Source organism: Peromyscus maniculatus, chromosome 20 (assembly GCF_049852395.1).
Source record: "Peromyscus maniculatus bairdii isolate BWxNUB_F1_BW_parent chromosome 20, HU_Pman_BW_mat_3.1, whole genome shotgun sequence".
In the NCBI taxonomy this organism is placed as follows: Eukaryota; Metazoa; Chordata; class Mammalia; order Rodentia; family Cricetidae; genus Peromyscus; species Peromyscus maniculatus.
Genome location: NC_134871.1, coordinates 41,176,440 through 41,202,824, shown reverse-complemented (window position 1 = coordinate 41,202,824; position 26,385 = coordinate 41,176,440). Strand labels below are relative to the sequence as shown.

The window sequence follows — 26,385 nt, the reverse complement described above, 5'->3', positions numbered from 1 at the left end:
CCAATCACAGATCCCCATCTTCCCTCCTCCCGCCCCTCTAGCCTCCCCTCCCATGCTACCCCCCATTCCCTCCTACAGGAAGGTAAGGCCTCCCATGGGGAGTCAGCAGAGCCTCTGGTAATGCGTATTTTGAATCTGGGTTGTAAGAAAGAGTCCTAGGCAAGTTGCATCTCCTAATGTTGCCTGTAGGGTTGGGGAGGCACAAAAAAAAAAACTCTTTAGCCACTAGGTACCCAAAACCTGAGTGTTTGTACAAAATGTGGTGATCCAAGGCTGGAAATGCCCGTGTCAGTACAAATCAGGCTTGCTGCGCCCCTCAGAGTCAGCCTTAGCCGGAGACACTTCTTTGTCTGCCATTGAGGGATTTAAAACACCAGAACCTGGAACCTCAGCTTCCTTCTATGGGAAATGGCCAAGTCTTTTTATCCCTCTCCTCTCTTATTTTTCCCCGTCAAGTCCAGAATGTCACACGGTGAGAGCAGCAGCAAATGCAGCAGGTGGCTTGTGTGGACTGAGTGGCGGGATCACAACATATTCCCTTTGTGCTGAACCCATTGAATCAGCATACTACCACGCTGGCTCAGCTGCTCCTGTGTACCACCTGGATGGTGAAGAAACGTGCTCGGGGCACTTGTCCTGGTCTATTTTTTTTTTTTTTTTTGGTTGTGAGCCTAGCCTTTAACGGCTGAGCCATCTCTCCAGCCCTCTTGTCATGGTCTTAAGTTAGCAGTTCATTGTGCCAAATCTATACTCTTTTTTTTTTTGGTTCTTTGAGTCAGAGTTTCTCTGTGTAGCTTTGCGCCTTCCCTGGAACTCACTCTGTAGCACAGGCTGGCCTCAAACTCACCGAGATCCACCTGCCTCTGCCTCCCAAGTGCTGGGATTAAAGGCGTGCGCTACCACCACCTGGCCACAAATCTATACTTTTAAGTGCACTGCTTGAAGTTATGGTCTTACTTGAGTTATCTTTGAGGCTCTTCTGTCACACCATGAAGAGCTACTCATGAAGTGTAGGTATTGGGAAAATGTTGAAACATCAATGTATTTATTTACTGATGATGTGGGGTCTGAGTTGAAATATGGGTGCATATGTGGTTGGGGTGGAGGTATGATGGGCATGGGGGAAACACCGTAGCTAGGTGCTCCAAACATGGGGAGTAGACTTAGTGTTCTAGTCACAGTGAACATCATGTTCAAATTGGGGTAACTTTGAGAGGTATGCTATCACAACCATAGGGCTCTGGTTCATGCGGTACTGTACCAAGAAGAAGCATGGGCTCCTTTAGTACATCATGGAACGGAGGATGAATGAAGGATAGATAGGAGAGGAGCTGATGGATCAACAGTCAGGATTCTGTGAGAAGCATAATTATTCCTGTACATTGTTCCTGATCTTGCCAGTGCTGACCTATTTATTGTGGTTTTCTATCTCCTTAGGGTGACCGAGGAACACCTGGGATCCCTGGCTCTCCTGGCAGCCGTGGCGACCCAGGCATCGGGGTTGCTGGTCCACCCGTGAGTCCTTATTCAGCTAACATCCTTGTTTTCAGGTCACATTCACACTGCAGATCCCTGCTGGCTCCCTTGGGAGTCTACAGCGTAGGTTCCTGAATAGACAGTCCTGTTTCAGCTGGTACGGCAGTGGGCTGTGAATCCTTGGGTCCATTAAATGCAGGGTTTGTATACATGGCTGCAGTTGGTGCAAAACTTGTTGTACTTCTAATGGAAATAAGAAGAATACAACCTTTGGACCAATGCACGGGGTCTGATTCAAAACAAGGACAACAACAAATCTCACCAACTTTGTATTGGTTCTTTTATAATTCCATTACACACATATGAAGTTTGATATAAATGTATATATATATGTATATATATACATTTACGCACACATATGTGTGTGTATATATATGTATGTATATATATATATACATATATATATGTATATATATATATATCTTATTCCCCGCTACTACCTTTTTTTCTTGTCCTCCTACTGAAGGCCTTCTTCCCACCAAGTTATCTTCCTATTTCCATGTCTCTTGCGTATTGCCAACTGAATTTAATTAGGGTTGCCTATGTAAATACATCTGTGGGCTTATTTACTTGAGCAAGGACACTCTACAAGTGACTACCACTGAGGAGTCTGACTTCTATCCGCAGCTGCGAGTGTCTACAGCTTCTCAGGGTTGGGTGGGGTCTTGTTAGTCCTCCCCTTTTTCATGATGCTGTGTTGATGCGCCCAGCATTGTGTGGTAGTTACTGCTGCTGTGATGCCACCCAATGATTTTAAAGAAAAATAAAAGACCTATGGACCAAACTATGAGTAATAAAATCATAGCTAATAAAACTAAGCTGGGGAAGGAGTGTGATCTGGGAAAACATTGTGGTTTTGTATATCTTAGGCCCCAAACTAAACAAAACAAAACAACAACAACAACAAAAAAACAAAAACAAAATAAGCTAATTGTTCTGATTCCTCTAATTGGTAAAGGTGAGAACGTATCTCATGGCTCCAAAACACCATCCACAAATGGTCCTTGTATTGTTGGTTTTAAGGAGTCGTTTACATCATGTAGTAGGTACAGGCTTCTTAAACCCATAGAGCTTGTAGCTGTGTTATCTCCGAGTTATCCAGGCTCATCCAGGTCCTCAGCCAGACATCCCCTGTGGAAGACACACTTTGTCCAAAGCGTAGGACACATGGTGTTGAAATTTAGAGTTGTTTTCAGTGAAGAACTAAATTTCTTTTCTTGAGAATAGAATCACGTTCTGTGTCTTTTCACCATCACAGAAGTGTGTCTTTTCTTCTCTCTGCCACTGAATGATAGCTTTCAGAACTTAAGGACAGCTTCCAATCTGAGGCTGTCTATTTTTCCATCTGCTCTCATCTTTGCTAAAGGCAGAATATTGATTCAGCCTCAACTGCATTTTTTTTTCTTGACAGCCAACCATGTCTTACTATTACTTGAAACTCAAATACTCAGCTAAGCCTTGGAATAGCTCAGCTACCCACATATAACTATTATTTTAAGCCATGGGCATAGTCTTAACTTCACCCCTGCTAAACATAACCTGGATAGAAACCAAAAGAGCACATCGCCCAGTCTCTGCTTTTTCCACATTTGAGAAATGCAGACCACAACCAAAAAGATCTCAAGTAATACCATTTTTTTCTTCGTTTTATGGAGAATTTCATGTAGAGTTCTGTATTCACATTATCCCCCCCCCAACTCCTCCTGTGTCCATCTCAAACTCCCTATCATAATCACTACCTCTTATCTTTACTGTTGGTGTGTGTGTGTGTGTGTGTGTGTGTGTGTGTGTGTGTGTGTCTATATGCTTGTAAATCCAGCCTATTGAATCCATGTTGTGTTGCTCATGTATTTATATGCTTAAGGCTGACTTAGGGCTGACTACTTGGTATTAGAGAACTATTAATTGCCTTTATCTCTTCATTTAGGGGTGAGGTTTGTAAGATTTCCCCTATCTATAATGTTGAGATTTCCTAGGTGCAAATTCTCCGTCATATACAGAAAACACACTCTTCCAGCAGACATGTTGGTCCTTAGACTCTTACAATCTTTCTTTCCCCATCTTCCATAATGTTCTCTGAGCCTTTGGTATAAAGAGTTGTGTTGTTAAGATGGGTGGTGGTGGCGGCACATACCTTTAATCCCAGAACTCAGGAGGAGGCAGAGCTGTAAGTTTGAGGCCAGCCTGGACTACAGAGTGAGATCCAGGACAGGCACCAAAACTACACAGAGAAACCCTGTGTCGAAAAAACAAAAAAGAGTTGTGTTGTTGATATATCACTTGAGGTTGGGCAGCCCATGGCCAGTTGTTCTCTACAATTTGACTAGTTGTGCATTTCTAGAATGTTCTTTGTCTGCTGCAAAAGGGTTTTTTTTTTTTGATGAGGGTTACAAGCTACATTTATCTGTGGGTATAAGAATAAATATTTAAATGTACTTAAAATGGTACTGGCTTAGGATAGTGGCAGTAGTAGGTTTTCCAGGGCACATGGCCTTACCATTGTGGGTAGTTGGCTACATTTATAGTACCAGGCATAAATTCTCTCCTATTGAGCAGCCCTTAAGTCCAATTAGACAACATTTGTTTATCCCTAAGATGTAAGTGACACTGTTTCATCCTTGTCTTGCTGTGTTGGTCATTGTTGTGAGTCATAGACCAAGTAACATAATTCTTCATATATAACTCCCGAAGAAAAAGAAGAGAGATCTAATTTATTATCTATAATATTGCATAAAATAAAAGTCCCCTTTGCTTTTGTCTGTGGTCTTCATACATCTGAGTCAGTTTAGGCCTCTCTCCTCACACATGGTTCTTTCCAATAGGCCTGGGTGCTTCCCCACTGGAAAAGACCACCTACTTCTCCCTCCTACAGCAATGGGGACTCCTTCAAGGTGGCAGAATTACAGGGGGGCTCTCGTTCTTCCTAGAGTTCCATAAACACTGTGGCATGAGCAAATGAATTCCCCTGTGGAATCCCTGTTTGGTTTGTTCTATTTCACAGAAAATGTTAGCTAGAATTTCTGACAATCAATGCTCTCCATTACATTGATTATATTTCTTGGTCTTGGATTTCTTTGCAATTTTAGTGTCTAGATACTAGAGCAACAGATAAAGAAACAGTAGCCCAGACTTCTTATTCCTGGAGGCTTCCTCTCAGAAGGGCCCCTTGCCCTAAAGTTAGGAGTTTGACTCCTGATGGACTTGAGCCTTAAAACAGAAAATACCTAATGTTGTGTGCCTGGGATGTGGTTGTCCCCTGTTTCCTGTCTACTCCTCAAGGATCCACCCCATCAAGCTCATCTTTAGACAGTCCATGTTGATTGCCTAGGATATGATTGTCCCCACGTGTCCTGTCTATTCTCCAAGGATACATTGCATCAAGCTCATTTAGACAGCCAGGCAACAGAGGTAGCACAATTCACCCCAAATCTAACTAGCTGAAATCACCATGAAATATCTTCCTGCCTAGCTGATTCCACAGGAAAAATAATTTGCTGGCTGCAGCCAAGAGGTTGTAAATCAACTCTTTAGTGTGTTCCTACCACTTGGGCTTATTAAAAGCTTCCTGGTGGATGAAACCTTATTGCATTGCCATAAATCTCATTGGCCAGCAGCCTAGGCTGGTGATGGCCAGGGGAGCTGCATGGAAGGTTCAAGGATTTGCTGATAGCAGGCATGTAGTAGAGGTGAGGAAGGGGTGTGTCAAGTTATTGGGGAATATGGATCTTTGCTCAGCAGCCCAATGTCTCTCTCTGTCTTATATTGGGGTGCAAAGGATCATATCCCCCGCCCCACTCATGGAGGAGATGGGTTATCCTTCAGAGTTAAGGGTTAAGGTAGGTATCCCAAGTATGAGTTTATTCGAGAGATGATTTCAGAAATTCACTTTTAGAGGGTAACGAAGTAAGTAGAGATAGGAAGAGAGCCCAGGTAGAGTTTGTTATTGAACAGATGGGCACTGTGGGCCGTTGAGTCTTGCTCTTTTGACCCCTGAGTCACTACATGGCACACTCTCAGAGATGCCTGCACAAAGAATAAGGGAGCTAGAATCTTGATGTATCAATACCGTAGCTCGTGAGCTGCTCCTAGGAACTGTCAGCCAGACCTTGGGCTGACATGGTCACTGGATAAAGAACCCCGGAGCATGGGGCAGATTCTGTTGTGAGTTGTCCTCTGCCTCCTGCCTCCTCTGGAGCTTGTTGCTCAAGCCTTTCTCATTCATAGGCTTTGCTACCCACTGGAAGGGAGCCAGGGGCCGGTATGTTGATCCTGCTAGGTTGACCCATCAACAGTAAGGCTGTGCAGCTGCTTGAGCTTCTAACTTCCTGCTTCCAGAATTCACAAACAAAACCCTCCTTTCATCTTCAAGTTGTCTCTGATCTTCCTTTGGTAAGATTTAAGAGCTAAAATCATGAGCTCTTTCAGGCTTTGGTGAGATCAAAGTGCTCATGGGGTTGATACCAGGAGCTTTGTAAGGACAAGGCTCTCACTGACAGCCACATAATCCGAGACTCTTTCCTATTCCAATCATCAGTTTCCCTGTGGACCAAGTGCCAGCAATTCCAGCAACACCACCAGGGGAACTGGGAGAATGTGGCCTGATGCTATTGGGGATGATGTCTAGCACCCTACTTTTGCTTCTGTGGTGTCATTGAATTCCTCTTCTGTACTTCTGAGCCTTCAAAACCTGAAATGTCCAAAAGTTAGCTATAGGATGCCTGGACCAGTCAAGATGCTTAATGTGCACATGGACTGAGGCATCCTTACAGCCATCCAATGGCTTGATAGCTTAAGAGAGTGGCAGGAAGCACAGAGCCAACTGATTTCAGGCAAGGAAGCATTCTAAATGCACCACACAAGTGTGCTTTGTGCATTCCTCTAGTTTCTATGGGATAATGTAAAAATCATAGAGCTGGCAGCCAATGAAGTGTGAGAATTAGAATAGTGTTATCCAACATCCACTGCCTCTGGCTGGCAGTTTGAACAGAGGCCTCAGGTCAGGTCTTCCTCCTTTGTTCTCATTTAATCCTTCCAACAGCCTACCAAACCATCTCTGCTTGCCTGTGAGGAAGCAGACATGAAGATGGGAATCCACTCCCCTGAAGGCACATCAAGGACATGGGAAACTGGCCTTGAACACTCAGCACCCTGAAAGCAGATGCCAAAGTGGCTCTTCTAGCAGGACGACAGGGGGGCTGTGTCCATTTCACATGTCCAGTCTTCAGGTCTCCTTATGCCTTTTTATGTCCATTATTGTTCCTGGACTGGACTTATGTGGCCAACCAAATGCTCTCTCTGTTTATGTATCTTATCTATCTGATTTGGTCTGTATTGTTTAGTTGTAGAGAGAGTTGGGTTAGCTATTTTCTTTTAGATAAGATTACAGTTGACTATCCAGGCTTCTCTGATCACTGTAGGGGATAAGCGGGTGCTGGTCAGTAGTGAACCAGGGCCAACTTCACAACAGCCTTGTCCCTCCACCCCCGCCATGGTGGCATGTAGGAAAGGGACAGGGCTGGATTCTTTGAAGCCCTCACACAGCTCTGTAGGTCCTGTGGACAGCAAAGGAGGTTACAGAAGGTGTGATCATCTGCCTTCCTCCAGACTCCTGGGCTTCAGCACTGCTTTCTGTGTAGCCAGATTTCAAAAGGAAGCCTTAGGGAAAAGTCAAGAACCTTCTTCTGTGGGGAAGGGATGATTTAAAAAAAGATGTTTCTGCCATAAATTCAGGCATTCTCCCTTATAAATGGAACAGACATCTGTTGTCACCAATGCTTCCTAGGGCACAGTTAAGTAGACCAGGCTCTGGGCATGTCTTCTCTGTTGTACTTTTAGTCTGTGAGGTGACCATGGTTACAGTCTCACTCTAAGGATGAGAAAAAATGATGTGCTAGACACCTGGCCCTGCCACTACTCATGAGAGGCATGGGATCCACTTGAAACAAGTTGCTCTTTCCTCTGGATGGAGGCACTGTCCTCAGCCTCTGCTGTTTTGCTGGTCTGGGGTACCTGCTTGCTTCATGACGTGCTGGGACCTTAGCTCTCCAGGCTAGTTCTGGTTGTACACACTAATGTCATCACAAGACAGTGCTCTTGGTCCTGATGAGAAAGGCCTTGGCCTCCTGTTGTCACTGCTTCTTCAATAGCCCCCACCCTTGCCACGGACCCGCCTGGAACTCCTTGCTTCAACATCCAGCTGGCTCTGTCTTCATTTTATCGCCCCCTGCTCCTGAGTGGCCACTGGTCTCTCTTACTCCAGGCCTCTGCATCTCTCTTCTGTTCCCTGTACTCTTCCCAGAATGCCAGCCTACAGCTGTCTTTCTGAACCCTAGACCTGAATCACTTCTCGCCTGTTTGGAGACATCCAGTCCTCTCCAGACTTCAGTTTCCTTTGAAACTGCCTCTAGTTCTCTTCTGTGCAGAAAGTCTGACAAACCTTCTTTGACTGGTGCCCTCTCTACATAAGGATACTCCAACCAATGAAGGGCGATGTGTGTAATCAAGTCCCCTAAGACTATTTTGTTTAGTGATGCCATAGCCATCTTAGTTCCTATAAGGACACTTTATGATGTATACACAATGACGAAATTGCCTAACAGTGCATTGCTGGAACATACCTCTGTCTTTAAGCTGCACACACACCACAGGCATACAGATATATATCACACAGGCACACATGCACAAATACTAATACACTTGGTAATGCATACACACATTGCTACACTCGTGCTTGTTGACAGGTGTGGCTAATGGAAACTGACAAGATCGAGTCCCAAGGGTCTAGCATGTGGCGCACACCTTCCCTTTATCTCTGCTGTTGCACTGCACTCTGTTCCATCTTCACAAATTTGATCAGCTCTCTTCCTCTTGCCATAGACATGGGGAAGTAAAGAAGTGAGTTTTTATTCTCCAGAACTTTTGTTCCTGTATGCCTATGGTGTGTCTTACTTGCTGAGGGCAGAGGACATTGACTCGCAGAACCAGGAACAGCAAAGGAATGAAGCAAGCCATCCTGTGACACCTCATCAGGACTCAGTACATCAGGGTTAAGAGATACTAAGACCCAATGAGATCTACCCCAGAAAAGCTGGGGACTCTACTCAGAGGAATACAGGAGCAAGGAGCTTTGCAGAGAAGAGATACATGGTGTCTGTCCTTGCAGAGGAGATGCCGTGCAAGAAAAGAGTGCCTGGCTTTGCACAGAAGAGAACTAATCCCCTCCTGTCTGTCTGTCTGTTTCTTTTTCTCTCTGTTATAATGATACGGAATGCTAGCTATACCAACAGTAGGCAGAACAGTATAATGATCCCCCCAACACCTCTCCATGCAGCCATGTGGCTACTGTGCTAGCTAGTTTTTATGTCAACTTGACATAAATTAACGTTATTTTGGAAGAAGGAACCTCGTTTGAGAAAATGCCCCCCCCACTAGATCAGCCCATGGACAAGCCTGTGGTACATTTTCTTGATTGATGATTGATCAATCAAGATGGTGCCACCCCACGGCTGGTGGTCCTGGATACTATAAGAAAGCAGGCTGAGCAAATTGTGAGGGGCAAGCCAGTAAGCAGCACTCTTTCATGGCCTCTGCATCAGCTCCTGCCTCTATGTTTCTGTCTTGAGTTCCTTTCATGATTTCCCTCATTGATGGACTGTTGCCTTGATTGGAATTGTGAGCTGAAACACCCCTCCCCGTCCTGCATTTGAGTATGTTTTTTTTTTTTTTTTATCACAGCAATATAAATCTTAAAACAGCCATCTACCAGTAGCTCTCAGTTAGTGATCCCCATTTTCCTTTTATCATCCTCTTGATCCTCCTATTTTGAATCATGCCCAGGTGTAATACATACTTTTATCCCCTGCTTATTTTTAGACTGTATGGATGACAAATAAGAACTTTTAAAATGTTAGCGCAACTTCATCATCACACATGGAAAGCACAGTGCCAAATATGCTGCCTCCGCCGCTCACCCGATTGCCTGACCAGTATCCTGGTCAGCTGCTTTCTGTCTCTGAATCAAGAGCCAAGTGAACAAACAGCAATTGCTCAATCTTCAAAAGGAGATCTCTGGCTAATTTGTAGACCCTCCCTTTTCATTTTGCTAGGTGTTTATAGAGGAAATAGGGCTTATTCTTATTTTGGTCCATGGGGTTGTTTTCAGTTTGCTAATAGGATTGGCTAATATGATGGTTTAGCAGGAGCCGCCACCCCTGTGGTTCTCATTAGTCGGTATCCAGGTCCAGAGGCTTGATCAGACTCAGGTTTGATGTTTTTGGCAAGACTTCACAGATGGCCTGTTGCACATCAGGAGACACTGAGGATGTCTGGTGGGTTTCTTTCTGTGATGTTCACACCCTTTGATGTCCAAAGCCCCATCAATTAACACATCAAGGACTGAAAAATTGGTGCTATGGCAGTTCCATCAGTTGATTCATCTGGGTCTGTTTTTATTAGCTGGGCTGTTTCTGTGTAGAGGAAAGCTCCCTCCTCTACAACTGGTCTATACAGCTTCTATACCTAGTGTGAATTGGAGTGCTGGGTCTTCCTCATTGAATACTTTCACTAGATGTTTCTATAAAGAATACTCATTAGACTTGTTTGAATATTTTTAAAGAATGCTTGAACTCAAGGATTTAAATGCATTCGTTGTTTTAATATATCTGAACTGTTCTAGCATATTCCCAAAAGAGCATACTCTTACAGCAACTACCCCCTTCCTCCAGGTAGGCTTCAGCTCCCTCATGTTTCACATCTTCCTCAGACAGCATCATCATCTCAAGACCAACTGTTGAGAGATGTGCCCTCCTGGGACCATTTCACACTCAAACCATAGCATACAAAGAGATGCTTAGACATCAGAACTAGGAAGGAAATGACTAGGCAGCCCTCTTCCATGACACCTTGTAGATGTAACCAACCATCTTATTAAATAAGAAACACAGAACCAATGCAAAGAAGAAAGCCAAGAGATCAGAGCTAAGAGCCTTACCCTGCAGCTAGCCTCTTAAGCCAAGAGACCTCTCCGAAAAGAGAGCTACTTCCTGTGTGTTTGTCTTTATATAGTCTTTCTGTTCTGCCTTCTCATTGGTTGTAAACCCAAACACGTGACTGCCTCATCACTGCCTGTAAGTACAGCCCTCCAGGTCTTAAAGGCGTGTGTCTCCAATGCTGGCTGTATCCCTGAACACACAGAGACTTACCTAGCTCTGCCTACCAAGTGCTGGGATTATAAGTGTACACCACCACCGCCATGCTCTTGCTATGGCTCTAATAGCTCTGACCCCAGGCAACTTTATTTATTAGCATACAATTAAAATCACATTTCAGTACAAATAAAATACCACCATAACACCTAAAACATTTTAATTGATTTTTTAAAAATTTAATACATCTATACAAGGTATTTTGATCATATTCATTCCCTACTCCTCCCCCTTACTCCTGCCATATACATCTCTAAGCCAATCTCAAATCCATGTCCTCTTTTTAAACATAATTTTTCATAGTCTACTGATTCCAGTTGTGCAACCCATATACTCAGGTATGGGACTCTCCATTGGAATGTGGTTGATCTCCCATGAGCCACACCCTTGAAGAATACTGACTTTCCTTCTCTCAGAAGCCACCAACTGTCCATAGCTGGGGGGCGGGGAGCTTGTGGCCTTCTACTCCCTCCATGTTGCTGTGTTCACTGGGTTGATCTTATGGGCAGCCACAGCTGCTGTGAGTTCATGAGCACAGTAGTCTTGTCCTATCCAGAAGACACTGTTTTGCTCTGGTCTTCCCTGACCTCTGGCTCTTACTGTCTTTTTGTCCCTTCTTCTGTGATGGCCCATGAGTCTTGGGTAGAGGGACATGGCATAGGTGTCCCATTAGTGGCTGAGCATTCCACTTTATTCTTTGCACTTTTCTTAGTTGTGGGTTTCCATATTAACTTTCATCCACTGCACAAAAAAAAAAAAAAAAAAAACCTCGAAAAGTATACAGAATAGCCATGGGCATGCTTTTTATGGTACAGACATCAGGTGGCTTTTCAACTCCCATTTTCTTTTATTTTTAATAACATGAGGAAAAGTGACCATCTAGCTTTGTATTACAATAAAAAAAACTCAGGTAAAAGATTTTTTTTTTAAGTCAGACAGCTAATATTTGATAAAGCTAAGATTTGAAATGAACGTCTTTGACTGCAAAGTCCATCCATCAAAGTAGCATAAGAAAGTAATTTGGAACCTGGCTTCATGAGCAAGTTAAATGTTTTAAAGTTGGAAATTAATTTGAAAACAAAGAGTGACACTAAAAATGAAATGGTGACATTCCTCATGCCAGGGACAAGCTGCCCTCATTGCAGTTCTTTCAGTAATATATTACAGCCCCATTGGAAACTACCTGGGGTGAACGAAATTCAGATTCACGATGCGTTATGATAGAGGAATCAGTGGCCTCTGAGCCAGTGCAGCAGGGGTGACTTCTGAGCCTGTTTGTTGGACTTCAGCCAAGTTACTAACTGCATTTCAACTTCAGGTTCTTTGTCTATGCCAAAGGGATGATGAGGGTAGCCAGTGTGCAGGCATCCTGCTGGAGCTAAAGTGGAGCTTGTGCCTCCCCCACCCCTGTGTGTGTGTGTGTGTGTGTGTGTGTGTGTGTGTGTGTGTGTGTGTGTGTGTGTGTGTGTGAGAGAGAGAGAGAGAGAGAGACAGAGAGAGAGACAGAGAGAGAGACAGAGAGAGAGACAGAGAGAGACAGAGAGAGAGACAGAGAGAGAGAGAGAGAGAGAGAGAGAGAGAGAGAGAGAGAGAGAGAGAGGAGAGAGAGAGGAGAGAGAGAATGTGTGTAGCATCTGGTGCTTCTCCTGTCATGGAGAACAAAAATGGAAGGTCCCCTTCTTCACACAGCTCTGTATGCATTTAGCTAGTCTTTCTTGTGTGTGGATAAGGATTCAGTCATTATTGAGTGCTGTAAAAGTTTGAGAGATGGATAATAAGAACTTATCAATGGCTAAATGATGTTGTTCACATCCCATCAGCTTTTATTAGCTGGAATACCTCTGCATAGAAAATTGCTTGCTCACTGATGATCATATCCCAGTTTACAGTGCACATAGAGTGGAAATGCTTGTGTCTATAGGGATCATTTGCTGATACTCTACTTAATAGCAGAGTGTGGTGTTATGGTAGAGACCTTGTCATACAAAGCTTGTGATACTTTCTCCAGAAAAAAGAAAAAAATGACATAAATGTTTGTGAGTTTTTGTTATGATCCACTAAATGCCCAAATTGTTGTTGTTTTGTGTGTGTGTGTGTGTGTGTGTGTGTGTGTGTGTGTGTGTGTTTCAAACATCTTAATCTAAAGAGCCCTTGTCCTCATTTCCTGCCCCTACAAAGCTCCTAACATTACAGCCCCAACAGATCTACTGCCCTTAGGGCTCTGCTTCGCCTGTGTCTCTAGATATCTGCTTCCCTTATGCTCCACTATGCACTTGAAAGGATGCTCATCTGCTGTCTGGCCACCCAGGGTCATAAACAATAGGGGATCTGGCTACTTCATCACAATGCAGGGACATATGCCTTTGTGGGTAAGCCCTTCTCCCTCTTGGGAATACTTACCATGTTCTCCTGGGAGTTGCTACATACAGCAAGATGCAGGACCTCTTGAGCTGAGGACAGAGGCCTAACTAACTCCACTGTGCAAGGCCTTCCCAAATGTGACAGGGTGAGTCCGGACACAAAAGCCTTCCATATGGAAACATCAATCTGGTAGCAGAGGCTCAGGGTGTAGGTTGATCTGGTCGTGGGAAACTGAGAGCTGCTCATTGATAAAAATCTAGCCTAAGCAGGAAGAACCAGTGCCTCTCCAAAGGTGTGAAATATGGGAAACCCTGGGCACACTAGAGGTATAAGGAAGTGGTGGACCAGGACTGAGGAAGCATGTGGGAATAACAGTGGGTGGTAGTTGTTTAAGAAAGGACAGAGGAAACCTGGCCTAGCAATAAACTTTACAGAACAGAGCTTGGTGGTACATGTCTCTAGTCCCAGAACTTGGGAAGTGGAGGCAAAAGGATCAGGAGTTAAAGGTTATCCTTGACTACATAGTGTTGAGGCCACCCTGGGCTACATGAAGCCCTAGTTGTTGTTTTTCTTTTAATTTTGTTTTGTTTTGTTTTGTTTTAAGATATCATAGCATGTTTAAATGTTGAAATGAGCATTCCTATTTTGTTTGCTAATCTGTTTGTTCTTTTCTTAGGGCCCTTCAGGACGACCAGGAGACAAAGGATCCCCGGTATAGTATGCTTTAGGTGGAGGACTGTCAACCCAATTCTAAATTAGAGGCAATCAAAAGTTACTAGAAATTCATTGCACTAGACAGACTCTCCAAAATATGCGCACGGGCTTATGGGACATATGGGGAGGGAGGGAGAGGTGGGCTCATTTAATACAGCACAATTGTTTCGTAGTTGGGCACATTGAGACTGGCTTCATTACTTAGCATCTCCACTACAGAAGTGGAGCTTCAGGTTAGGGAATTCAATCAAATGGCTAGAAGAACTGTTTTTGAATTCTGGCTTAACAGCCACAGAGCCAAAGAACATGTCTCTTGATTTGTAGTATGGAGGCAGCAATACCTATGAGCCATTATAGAAATCCGTTGGGCCCATTTTTATGCTAATGCAACACAAGAGCTCCCAGGGCACATTGTTCTCAGGAAGAGCCACCATTGTTGGTGGCCATTTTCAAGCATTCACTAAATGTTTGCTGCTGTGTCTTCCGCTTTTAAGTCACCTCATGAGCAGAAGAGCTACATGTCAACAGCTGGGCTGATGCCTAGCCTTTTGCTCTGTGCACATTTTTTAAAGTAATGTTCATTCATGATTTCTGATTAAGGAGGGCAAGGGAGTCTTGTACCCATTTTGCTGGATGAGGAAACAGGCTCAGAACAATTGAGGTTCATGACCATGAGATTTCAAAGTAAATTATGCTGAGTAACCTGAGGAAGGTGGGATTCTGGATGAAGGGTAGGTTTGAGGAGAGGTCTGTGGATTCCAGAGGAGGCAGGTCAACTCCTGCAGAGCAGGTGGCTTGAGGTCAGCCAGTGCCCTGAGAAGGGCTGGTTTCCACCTATAAATGTAATGAGATCTGTTGCCTGTGCCACTTTCTGATGTCACCCAGAAAATGTTAACATAATGAGAGTGATCTTATAGAAAGTGACCAGGGTCGTCAGGAGCCAAGCATTTTGTTGGGCCTTGCGCAAGGAAACTTCTGTAACCAAGTAGAAGCTCAAGGGGCTGGCTGTCGTCAAGGTGCATGGGAGGTGAGGTGTGTTCTAAGGTGGGTGCTCAGGCCTGGTTCTCCACAGGAGCTGTGTCATCCACACTAGCAAAGGGGACAATGCATGGGGCTCATGTTAGGTTCCCAGAGAGCATTTCCCTGAGCATTGTATCTGGGCACAGAGCACAGATGTCCACAGAACAGGTCCTGCTCAGTGGGGTATGAGGAGGGTACTTTTGACACATGCATTATTGTGGGATTTCTGTCCATGCTGCTGTGGTAACAAACCCTGATGGAAGCACCTTAAGGAAGAGAGGACTGACTTTAGCTCTGTTCAAGGTGAAGTCTGTTATAGCAGGGAAGTCAAAGCAGAAGGAGCAGACAGCAGCTGCTCACATCTCATCCACAGTCAGGGGACACTCATCACTTAGTATAATTGTGATAATCCCCACAGGCATGTCCAGAGGCCCATCTCTAGGGTGATTTTAGATTCTGTTAGGTTGACAGTTCATACCAATGATGGTTCCCCATTAGCAGATCATTTGTATAGCCATAGCCAACTATTGTCAGACAAAGATGAGCCCTGTCTTCCCACAGTTGGATCCTGTCTTTTCTTTTTCATCAGGGATCTCGAGGTTTACCTGGACTCCCCGGCCCCCAGGGACCAGCTGGCCAGGATGTAAGTAAAGAGAAAAGCCATCGGCTTAAAGAGTGTGTAGAGTCACCCCTGTGAGCTCATCTACCATCTCCTGGCCTCCCTTGTCCACATGGCCAGCACCAAATCCTTGCTCAGTCAGGGATTTCTGTGAAGCCCCAGGGTATTTATTTATGTATTTTTGGTTTTCTGTCTGTTGTGGCTTTTTGCATTATTCAGATTTTCTTTCTTAAGCATTTTTGTCATGTTTTCAAAACCCTGAATACTCCTGGGTCTCCAATCACTGTCTCTTCTTTCTTGCTCATCTGTCTTGATGAAATGAGTGAGGTCTGATTCTTCCATGCACTTCTTCCTGGCCCTGTTTTGGCCCCCTCTCCTTAAGGGAATTACAGAGGCTCAGCTGAGGCCCCTTGGGACAAAACCCTTTTATGATGACGACAGCAGTCACCTTTTGTCTTCCTCTCTTGGCCTTCAGTCAGATAGCTCTGAACTCCCGAGTCTTCAGTGTCTGTAGGTCCCGGATACTCAGCATGCCAAGGACCAGAGGCATTCAGTTCATACTCACTGGCAAAATGAATCAATGGCTGCAAGGAGGTTTTAGAGGCACCAGATGCATGGCTCCAATAAGCAGCAGTATTCACTGCCTATCTGCCTTCCTTCGCTTCTGCTTCCTTAGTCCCCATTTAGTCCCCATTAGACAGGGACCATACAGTCCTCTTCCCTCCCTTGGGTTCTGCTCCTGAAAAGAAATCCCCTCTTGCAGTCAGAAATTTTCTGTGTCCTGCCCAGCCCCGTGTAGTCCAGACAAATCTCTCACCCACAGTCCTGCAGCCACTTACAAAATAATAATTTAGAGGCTTAATATTCATTTGTAAATTACATGGCCTATGGCTCAGGCTTCTTACTAGGTAGCTCTTATAACTAAACTCAACCCATTTCTATTAATCTATATGTTGCCACATGTTCTGTGGCTTTACCTGTGTGCCATTACATGCTGCTCCCTGGATGGTGGGATGGTGTCTCTTCTCTTCTGCCCTTCTTCTTTCTGTCTATCCGCTTATATTTTCTGCCTGCCTCTAAGCTGCCTTGCCATAGGCCAATACAGCTTCATTTATCAACTGATCAGAGAAACACATGCATAGCATACAGAAAGACATCCCACAGCTCCCCTCTAGTTCTTGTTCCCCAACATTTATATTTAACTGCTCCCCTATCATTCTTGCATTCTTATAGCCAGTCATCAATGAAAACATTTTCTTCTCAAAGCTACTCCTACCCCTCATATTTGGAATAAAAGATTAAGTCGTCAGGTTTGTATGTGATTGTGTTTGCACGGGCACATTATGCACAAGGTGGTTTTAGTTTGGGGTTCTGGAAGGGATTTTTAGGAAGGTTTACTTTGCCCTATACACTTGCTACTGACACTTGGAAGGTCAGCCAGGGCCCATCTTCAGAGTTGGGGGCATTCCTCCCCAGCCAAGTCACAGTTAGCAGAGACAGAGGTGGTTGGAGGGGCATGTAGGATAGATAGGATGACCTCATCACCACAGTCATGGCTTGCTTTCTTTTCTCTCTTAGGGTGCACCAGGAAATCCAGGAGAAAGAGGGCCCCCTGGAAAACCAGTATGTCACCTGCCGGGTCTGGATGAATGCTGACTGTCAGGCAGGGTGCCAGCAAGAAATAAAGCACAACTGAGGCAGCTCAAGAGGCTTTAACCAGGGGACACACTGGGCAGAGGGAAGTGATTCTGGGTGCAGTGCGACCAGGGATAAGCCATGATGGGGAGCCATGTCGTCGCTCTGCAGAGCTCGATCTCTGGCTAGAATGTGGGATAAGGGCTGTGGATTCAAAGCCACTGCCAGAAAGCCTGGCCCGAGGCAGGTGGACATCTTCTTACCTTCCAAGCCCCTGGCAATGCCTCCTTTTGGTTCAGTTCAGCCAGGGGCTAGCGAGCAGGCCAGCCCTGAGATGTAATGAGACAAGACAGAAGACAGAGGGTGGAACTAGGGTAGAAACTTGCCCATTTCCTGTTTTTTGCCTAGGTTGCCTATTGGCACTGTTTAGACAGCCAGGAGCAGTTGTTTTGTTTCACATGAGAATGGGAGACTCTCTAAGAACTTGAGGAGATGTTGACAGGCCCTTAGCTTGAGAACAAGCAAATTAGAGGTCCAGCATGTGTCTCTGAGATACAGTACCATCATCTTCTGGGACACCCCCTGAATTGGCAATGACAAAGAAGTCCCAAAGTTTTAGCCAGGTGACCAGGTCATTTGTCAACCTTCCAGGGAAGGACTCGTGAGCCTGATCATGTCTGGGGGGGGGTGTGGAAGAGGCAGCTCCTGGAGGAGGCAGACCATTAGAAGATGCTAACCAGGGTCTAAGAGAAAGTGGCCATCAGACAAGTATCTCAGACCTCAAGACTCACCCCACAGTCTGCTGTTGGAATTAAGTTGCTCACCAGAATGAAGAAGCTTCATCCCATGTTGGGTCTGAAGGGTTGCTTGTCCTCTTTGCAAGCGTGACCTGGTTTCAGACAAGTGCCCAAGGTACAGAGAATGTCGTGGACCCATACAATCCCCCTTATCTTGTTAGAACTGGTGGCCACAGCAGAGAGCAAAAGTGGGGTCTTGTTCTGTGTCTGGGGCCGTGACACTTTTCACTGATGACATCCAGAGGGATGAGTATGAGTCACATTGGGAACTGTGGAAATACCTCTTTTCCTCCATGGACGCAGCTAGATAGCAGCCAAATACGTTGTTTGCATGCTGTGTCATCATCAAGGGGCAAGGCCACAGTGAAGCAGGTGAAAGAGAGAGTCTCAGGCCAGAGGCGTTGAAAGTTTAAATCCCATCTGCCACATGCTAGTCCTTGATGCCACCCTGCAAAGATAAACTGGCAGAGTACAGCAGACAATGTAGGCAGTTGTGTCTCCCAGATGGTCACCATAGAACAGAGAGCTCCATCTTTATCCGACTGTCCAGATCCCGCATGGAAATGTATAGTGAGAGGCCTATAGAGCTGTCTCACCTGCAGGCAAGGCCTGACCTCTGCACCTTCATGTCAGTCACTGGCAGTAGGACTTCTCCAGAAGTTCTAACCAATGTTCCCAGCAGCAGAGGCTGGCCAGGAGTAAGTAGACTCTAGGTGGTTATAGATCGTGTCTTCTCTGTCCTAACACATCCCACCATGTGTTACCTAAGGCCATTGGGCCTAACCTCCGGCATGTGATCAACTTCTACAAGGCATCCATGACACCCTGCTGTGCATCTTGTGTCCTGTGACGTAAGGTTACCACTTCCATACAAAGCCCAAATGACTTTCTTCAGACTTCTTTTGAGGGTGATAGGAAAGTGATATGAGTGAGACTTCAGGGAAGTCATCAAGAAGCCTTGCTGCTGACTGTATTCACCCCTTGCTCTCTGTCTCACTGTGAATAATGCCCAACATAGTCAAAGGGCATTAAGGCCAGGTATTAAAGGAGCACAAATGACAGTGTAATGACATCACAGACAGTACAGTGCCAGCTGTCTAAGAATGTCTCACTGTGAGCTATATGAGACTCCTTCCCCCACCCCGAAAACTCATGACATTCTCATGGAAACATATAAGACCTCAAACTAAAACTTTCCCCTTTTAAGTTAAAAGGTTAATAAATTGCTCTTAGAAGGTCAGATTTTTCTCCAGAGTGTCTCACTCTGACAACTGGGGGCAAGGGAGTGTCTCACTTTGATGTGTCTTTAGCAAATGCATGCTAAATAGGTTCTGCTTGCCAGGCTAGTGACTCTACCCCCCCCCCCACTCTCCCAAATCTGGGAATTCTAGACCCAATGTCTCTCAGAAACCTTACAGTTGCCCAGAGAGTTGATTGAATTGTTGAACTTCTCAGCACAGGAAACAACCTCAACCCCCTGTAGACACTGCAGTGGTTAATTCTGTGAAACAGTCAGATGACTTGTCAGTTAGTTGCAGGATGAGACAAAGCCGCTGATCTAGGGAAAAAAATGGAAATTTCTAGAAAAATTGTGTAGGCCTTCCGCTCCTCAAGAGTCACTGCTATTGATGATGGTGGCCCAAGCGTCCCACGATGTGGGATGGAGTCCATGCCTGTCTCTGGGGAGATGATCCTGTGTGCCTCTTCCTACTGCACAATCTGCATCTTCCCATTGCACAATCTGCAACTTGCAGCAGAGAGTTCCAATCCCTAGTGAATAATTATGGGTCCTTCTTCCCTAGAAGGATTGTCTTCCTTTCCATGTACTCCATGTTCCTTGTGCCCAGTGCATTCTGAGCTCTCCTCCTGTCCTGTGCCACAGGTTGGCTATCGTTATCACAGGGCATGTTCCAATTCAGTGGGTTTGTGAGTCTGGTGGCTGCAGCATCTTGCACACATACCTTCAGACATGTCTCAGATTCCCTTTCCAGAACCAGAGACTTTCATCCCGGAATAAAGGATGGCATTTAAAATGCTCTTTTACCGAGCAGAAGACACTGGTTTACATTCATACTAGGCCATTAATGATTAACAGCAACAGCTATGGGCCATCTGGGAGATTCGTGACAGGTGAATTGTAGGCAGTCCATCCCTTTGCTTTCCATACTGTCTGTGTGACCTGTCATGCTTTGATGAGGGGAGGGAGGGAGAACAGAAGGGAACCTGAGGAGATTGGGGACAAGAAGACCTGAAGTCCTTCAGAGATGTCCACAGCTAGGCAGCCTGGGTCTCCTTTGGTGATTCCCAGGCTTGGGACTCTGATAGACCTGTTTGCATCCCATGACTCCTCAAATCTGTTGTGAGTTACAGCTTTATGTTCTTGAAGGGCATTCACTCTCTGAAGATGCATGGACGATACTGCGTGTCTGCATGTGTGTCTGTCCTTATTTATTTTTGCTTTGACAGGGCCCTGCTTCACTGCTGACTCCAGAGGACATAAATCTCTTAGTAAAGGTAAAAATGCATGTGTGTTGAAAATTGTGCTGGGGGAGTATAGACCTCAAAATCCTCTTCTCTTCCCCTCTGAACCAATATCCTGTAGTGTTAAGTACAGCCCCAGCAACATCTGTTTTGAAACCGTTGTGTGACCAGTGTCTGCTAAATCTACATGATCCAATATGGCAGCAAGCATCCACATACATCACAGATGTACTTATTTTTGTTTTATGTGTATGGGTATTTTGCTTGCATGTATTAATGGGTACTATGTACATGCAGTGCCCACAGAAGAGGATCCCCTGGAACTGGAGTTATAGATGATTGTGAGCCACCATGTAGATGCTGGAAATCTGACTAGGTCCTCTAGAAGACTAACCAGTGCTCTTAACTGCTGAGCCATTACTCCAGCACCCACATGCATCTGCCTAATAAAATTAAGGTCCATGGCCATACTAGGCACTTTACAAGTACCTAGTGCCCCCATGCGGTTGGGAGCTACCTTATGGGACAGTACAGACATGGAGCAGAAAGTTCTTCACAGGGTAATGTTGAAATGCCTGATGAACATTGTTTATTCAATTTTAGATTCCACGAGGTAGATATGATTCATGTTACTGCTTTGCATATATGAAACCAGACACATAAATAGAGTCAATGGATAGAATAAATTATCTCAGAAACAGAATCCAGTGTTCATAGTCAAAGACTGGACTTGGCTTATATAAGAATGTCTTCTGTTTGGAAAATGGCAGGAGGCAGAGCCAAACAGTTGGTTTCTGGATCCTGCTGGTTCAAGAATAGAAGCACAGGCCCATGGAAGTAAGGACAGATGCTGGGCTCTGCATCCTTCACAGTCCTGACTTGATGGGGTGCTTACCTGTTTTCCAGAATGTTTTTTTCTTTTTCTTTTCTGAGAGGTACAAAGTGCTTATCATAGCTGGAATAAAGTGGGATCTGGCCAGAGTCACACCTGGAAGCTGAATTGTGGAGGTGCCCAGGTGCTTTGCTTCAGGGCCTTGAGTTTTGACTGGTGAATAGTTGGGCAGGGCTACAGCAGCTTTGGATTTCTATTCAGAAAGAAACACTGTTGTCATGGTGGTGGGAGCGGAGACCCCTTGGCTGGCTCTGCTTCAAGCCTTTGTCACAGTGCTATATTTCATGTGACTCTAGGCCTCATCTTCTTGTATTCTAAAAGCCACTGGCTGATAGCAGAAGGTCTCTGGTTAACATATGAACCCAATGGAAAAACAAAAACAAAAAAAAAAACAAAAACAAAACCCCCCAAATAACCTTATAAAGCTTGAGGCTTTTAATCTTCTTAAACATTGAGATGTACTAATGGAAAAATCAAACTTTATTAAAATATGAAGAGTAGACTAATCTTTATAGATTTTTATTGACAGTTTTTTTTTAACCATCAAGGAGATTATAAGAAATAGTTGTTTGTTGATTTGATCTCTTCTTTATTAAAGGCTTTTATTAGCTTAGATAATTCTTCATGGTTTCCAGGTTCTGTGAGGACCTGGGTTTGTATCATCTGCCACTTCTCAGGATTTAAACCTTAGGATATCCTGATGAGTATGCCAATGACACAGGATAGGATGCAGCTGCAAGGACCAAACCTCACACCTCAATGCCAGAGAGAGCACTGAGACAGACATTAATCCAGTGTTGATTCCGCAGCTGCTCTGAAGAATGCAGTTGTGCTCATCTGGGCATCCGAAAACTCAGAGAAACGTGAGCACTTGTGGTCAGGGAAGCTGCACCGTGATGGAAAACTGTAGACTCCAGCCTATTCTACTGGATTTGACTGGAGCTGGCCATCTTTAGCTTTCTGATTTTGGAGTCTACTGCCACTGTGATGCTATAGGGTAACATCTGACAGTCTAGTCCAGGTGACTGGGACTCAGAAGGTATCTTTCATTACAAAAATTACTGCTGCACCTAAGCATTTTAGAACAGCCCATATCTCTCATCATGGCAGGATGGACACTGCCTAGGTAGAGGGTTCATCTAAGACCCGCCCTATGAGATAGACTTCTGTAGTGAGATCTGTGCCCTGGGAGGCCAACGTCAGGGTGTCTTCAGGAAATGACTCGGTTTATAAATCTTACTTATCCACCTCCTCCCCTAAATTCTTGGGCAGTGTTCCATTACTGACTTCCTTTTATAGAATAGGAGGTTGAGGCATGGATGAGTCTATAAATGGAGCAAGACATCAGACTTGGGCTGTAAAATAATAAAGCACACAAATATATAGTGACTAGATTATATTGTGCTTTCATTCTGTGCCTGATGAAATGTTGGACATTTTCCATTCTTTCTTTTTTTATTTGTTTTTAAAAATATATTTGGTTTCTTTTTTTCTTATTCTTTTTTCATACAATACATCCTGACCACAGCCTCCTCTCCCTCCACTCCTCTGAGTTCCCTCCCCTCCCCCAGATCCATTGCTCTTCCATTTCCCTTCAGAAAAGAGTGGGCCTCCCAGGGATATCACCTGAATATGGCATAACAAGATGCAATAAGACTAGGCACAAACCCTCATATCAAGTTTGTACAAGACAGCTCAGTAGGAGGAAAAGGGTCCTAAGAGCAACCAAAAGAGTCAAAGACATCTCCCACTTCCACTGTTATGAATGCCACAAAAACTCCAAGCTAAACAACCATAGCCTGTATGTAGAGGACCTAGCACAGACCCATGCAGGCTCCATGATTGCTGCTTCAGTCTTGAGCCCTTTTGAGCCCTGCTTAGTTGATTCTGATGTTCTCGGCACCTCTAGATTGTAGAATCTAGAGAAATTGGGGTTCCAGGGTGTCAACAGCCAAGGAGAGCATCAGTAGGACTATAGGTGGTACTCCTCTCAGTTTGTGCTGACATATTCTAGACTGGTCCAGTGGGTTGAGTCTAGTCTTCATACTGGAACAGCTGGGATTACAGATAGCTCTAATCTTCAGGCAACAGCCTTGCATAGCCTGCAACTAGGAAAGATCTGAGCTGAAAGCTTTTCTGGGAACAAAATGTGGTAAGCATTTTATATTTCCAAGTCCAGAAAAAGTCTTAGTGGCTTAAATTCTTGTTGTCATCAGGCTAGCTTCATTCTCATTTATATATCCCTCCCACCTCCCTCCCTCCCTTTTTCCCTCCCTCCCTCTTTCCCCCCTCCCTCTCTCCATCTACCCATACACTTATTCACTGAAATATAATCCACCAGCCATCTATCCACCCACCCATCTATATCTTCCAGTCATCTACCTACCCTTATATCCATCTGCCAACAGATATCTCTAGCCATCCATCTGTACCTCCATCCATTGTTGCAGTGGTCCATTGATGCATCTCATTTAAAAGTACTGTAATAGAAAACCCAGTTCTTCTCTGCTTTTCTAATTTTAAAAGAAAGAATGAAACTCGGAAACATGTAGTTTGCTCCATTTTATCCCATTCATCCTTGCTTCATATACTCTAACAATTAGTCCTTCCAAATAGTCAGTTTCTAAAACAGCATACTGAAAGATGATGGAACAAGACATGAAAAAGTCAAATGGTTGATTAGTTGGCTCATTGTTAAGCAATTGGCTGGGTGTTTTGTTTCATTTATTAACCTCAGCACCATGAAAGACCATTTGTTATGACCTGGCCCTGCGAGGATCAAGACTGTTCCACTCTCTACTTTGTGGGGAGAGAATGGAGATACAGTTGGAGTACCCAGTAGACAAGTCCATGGGAGCATGGTGAGCTTTCCCTGTCCAGATGCCATCAGGGAAGCTTAGAGTAGAAGATGCATAAAGAATACTTGAAGATTACATAGGAGAGAAGCAAGAGAAAGGAGAGCTTGCTTTTATAACAGAAAAACTACATTCTGAAATTAGAGATCAATCCAGGTGAATGTGGAATTCCTTTAGACTGTAGGTCACTGAGTATGAACCCACAGAGTGGCCACATGTTTTTATTCACCCTTCCATGCAGAGCCCTCAGTGGACCTTAGCTAGTGCATTTACTTTGCGTTGGTTAACACCTACCAACCTTCAGGTTCATGCAGGTAGTGGTCTCAAAGCTCAGCGTAGCATCCAGCAGACCAGAGGCTTTGCAATATCTTTTATAAGAGTGCTTCCTCTAAACGAATAGTGGGCCAATAACAATGCCTGAATGTCCTGGGCATTGTCTACCTGGTCTCACAATTTTCTTAATGTTTCTTCGTGCTATCTTATTTAACTTTACTATAAGAGGAGAGAGGGGGAGGATGGGAGAATGGATAGAAGAGCTTAGGAGGAAGTCATCCAAGAGAGGAGTGTTGGAGGAGGTTGCTCGAGTGTAGTCTCCTGACTTGGTACTTAGCATGCTGTGAACTTTTCAGATCTAGAGGTGACACAGACGGGTGTGAAAGCTTACATTTACTCCTGGAACAGCATTTGCCTGTCTTGAAGAACAAAGCTGAGCTCCTGGGAACATTTATTGAATGCCTGTCCTGGGAAAAGAACAGTGCTAAGCACGGTCAGAGCAAGGCTTTGTGTCACAGCCAGGACACACTGTGCTAGGTGCCTGCGGCCCCCTTTGTTCTCCTTCCTTAGGAAGGCACACCACAGAGACTGTCCTTCCCAGCTTTGTTTGACTCTGTCCTCAGGGCAGAGCATTCTATTTCTAGTAACACTAAATGTTTGCCTTCAGTGTGCTCTCTTAATGTTTTTGTTCATGCCCACAGGCATTTTTATATGCATTTTGGCATCATTTTCTCAGGCCATACTTCCAGCCAGGTGACTGGCTAGAACTCAAGAAAAAAATGGGGTAACAATCCAGATGCATTTGTGCTGAAATAAATTTGGACACAAAAGTGCCTGGGTCAAGACAATCCATCAATTTGTTTTTCCATCTTTGTTGGCATTTATAACCAAATATCACCCAGAGGGGTCGGACCTGGGGCCACTTTGTCTTGTAAGTAGCAACATTACTTACTAACTTTCTTTTTCTTCTCTAAGGATGTGTGCAACGACTGCCCTCCTGGTCCCCCAGGCCTCCCAGGTCTTCCAGGTTTCAAAGGGGACAAAGGGCTCCCAGGAAAGCCAGGGAGAGAAGGGACAGAAGGCAAAAAGGTAAGGAGAAGGGGAGCCGAGTCTGCATTCCAGCAATGAAGAATTCCACTAGATCCCAGCATGGCCCTCATTGCTCTAGAAGGGTTCAGACTTGGGGACTGTTTAGACCACAGGGGAGTGCAAAGAAGGCAAACTGGATATCTGTAGGTCTTTGCCATTTTATGAAAATACTGCCTGTGGCATTCCAGTGTGTGGTGATATCTAGACATCCATGCTTCTTTGATGGGTCTTCCCCACTGCCTCTTGTCAGTCCGTCTGTCTGAGGGTGAGCTATCTAGTATGTCTAGTTGCCACAGTGGACCTTCAAGCCCATGTTTACCTGTCACATAGACAAAGCCCAGGAGCTGAAGAAATGGTGCCTTCTTTGGAGCCAGCAGTCTGGGAACTCAGAGCAAACTCTGCCTTCCAGATTCTCTTTCTCTTTAGCATTTTTTATAGAGAACCAGATCAGAGGCAGTCAATCAATCCAAATTTAGTTGTGTCCTTCTGGGTTTAGTTTCTAAGATTCCCCTCTCTCTGTTATCATCTTTTAGTGGCAGGGCGGAGACACACCTAGGCCATTGGGTTTTACATACATCCCAAGACATTTTATGACACCTAGAATTAAGGTTAACCCAGCATAAGCCAACCATAAGTCATGTGTACATAAAGATTCCTTCCTTTAGGATAAAGTCCAAATATATTCTTCTAATATAGAGTGTAATCTGCTGTTCTTACCCATTTATCCATATATTCACTTCATCACTACCTATTTTTTGGTTTTTCGAGACAGGGTTTCTCTGTGTAGCTTTGCGCCTTTCCTGGATCTCACTTTGTAGACCAGGCTGGCCTCGAACTCACAAAGATCTGCCTGCCTCTGCCTCCTGAATGCTGGGATTAAAGGCGTGCGCCACCACCGACCAGTCACTAC

General features: G+C 44.7%; 1 protein-coding gene across 1 annotated transcript in view; it reads left to right on the top strand.

Annotated features, from left to right (window-relative positions):
- Positions 1-26,385, top strand: part of Col22a1 (collagen type XXII alpha 1 chain) — a 258,754-nt gene that overhangs the window by 165,561 nt on the left and 66,808 nt on the right. Inside the window, exons 40-45 of the mRNA XM_076556018.1 lie at positions 1,438-1,515; positions 13,777-13,812; positions 15,424-15,477; positions 17,032-17,076; positions 20,352-20,399; positions 25,362-25,475. Coding sequence (XP_076412133.1) covers positions 1,438-1,515; positions 13,777-13,812; positions 15,424-15,477; positions 17,032-17,076; positions 20,352-20,399; positions 25,362-25,475 — 375 coding nt within the window. The remainder of the gene's footprint in view (positions 1-1,437; positions 1,516-13,776; positions 13,813-15,423; positions 15,478-17,031; positions 17,077-20,351; positions 20,400-25,361; positions 25,476-26,385) is intronic.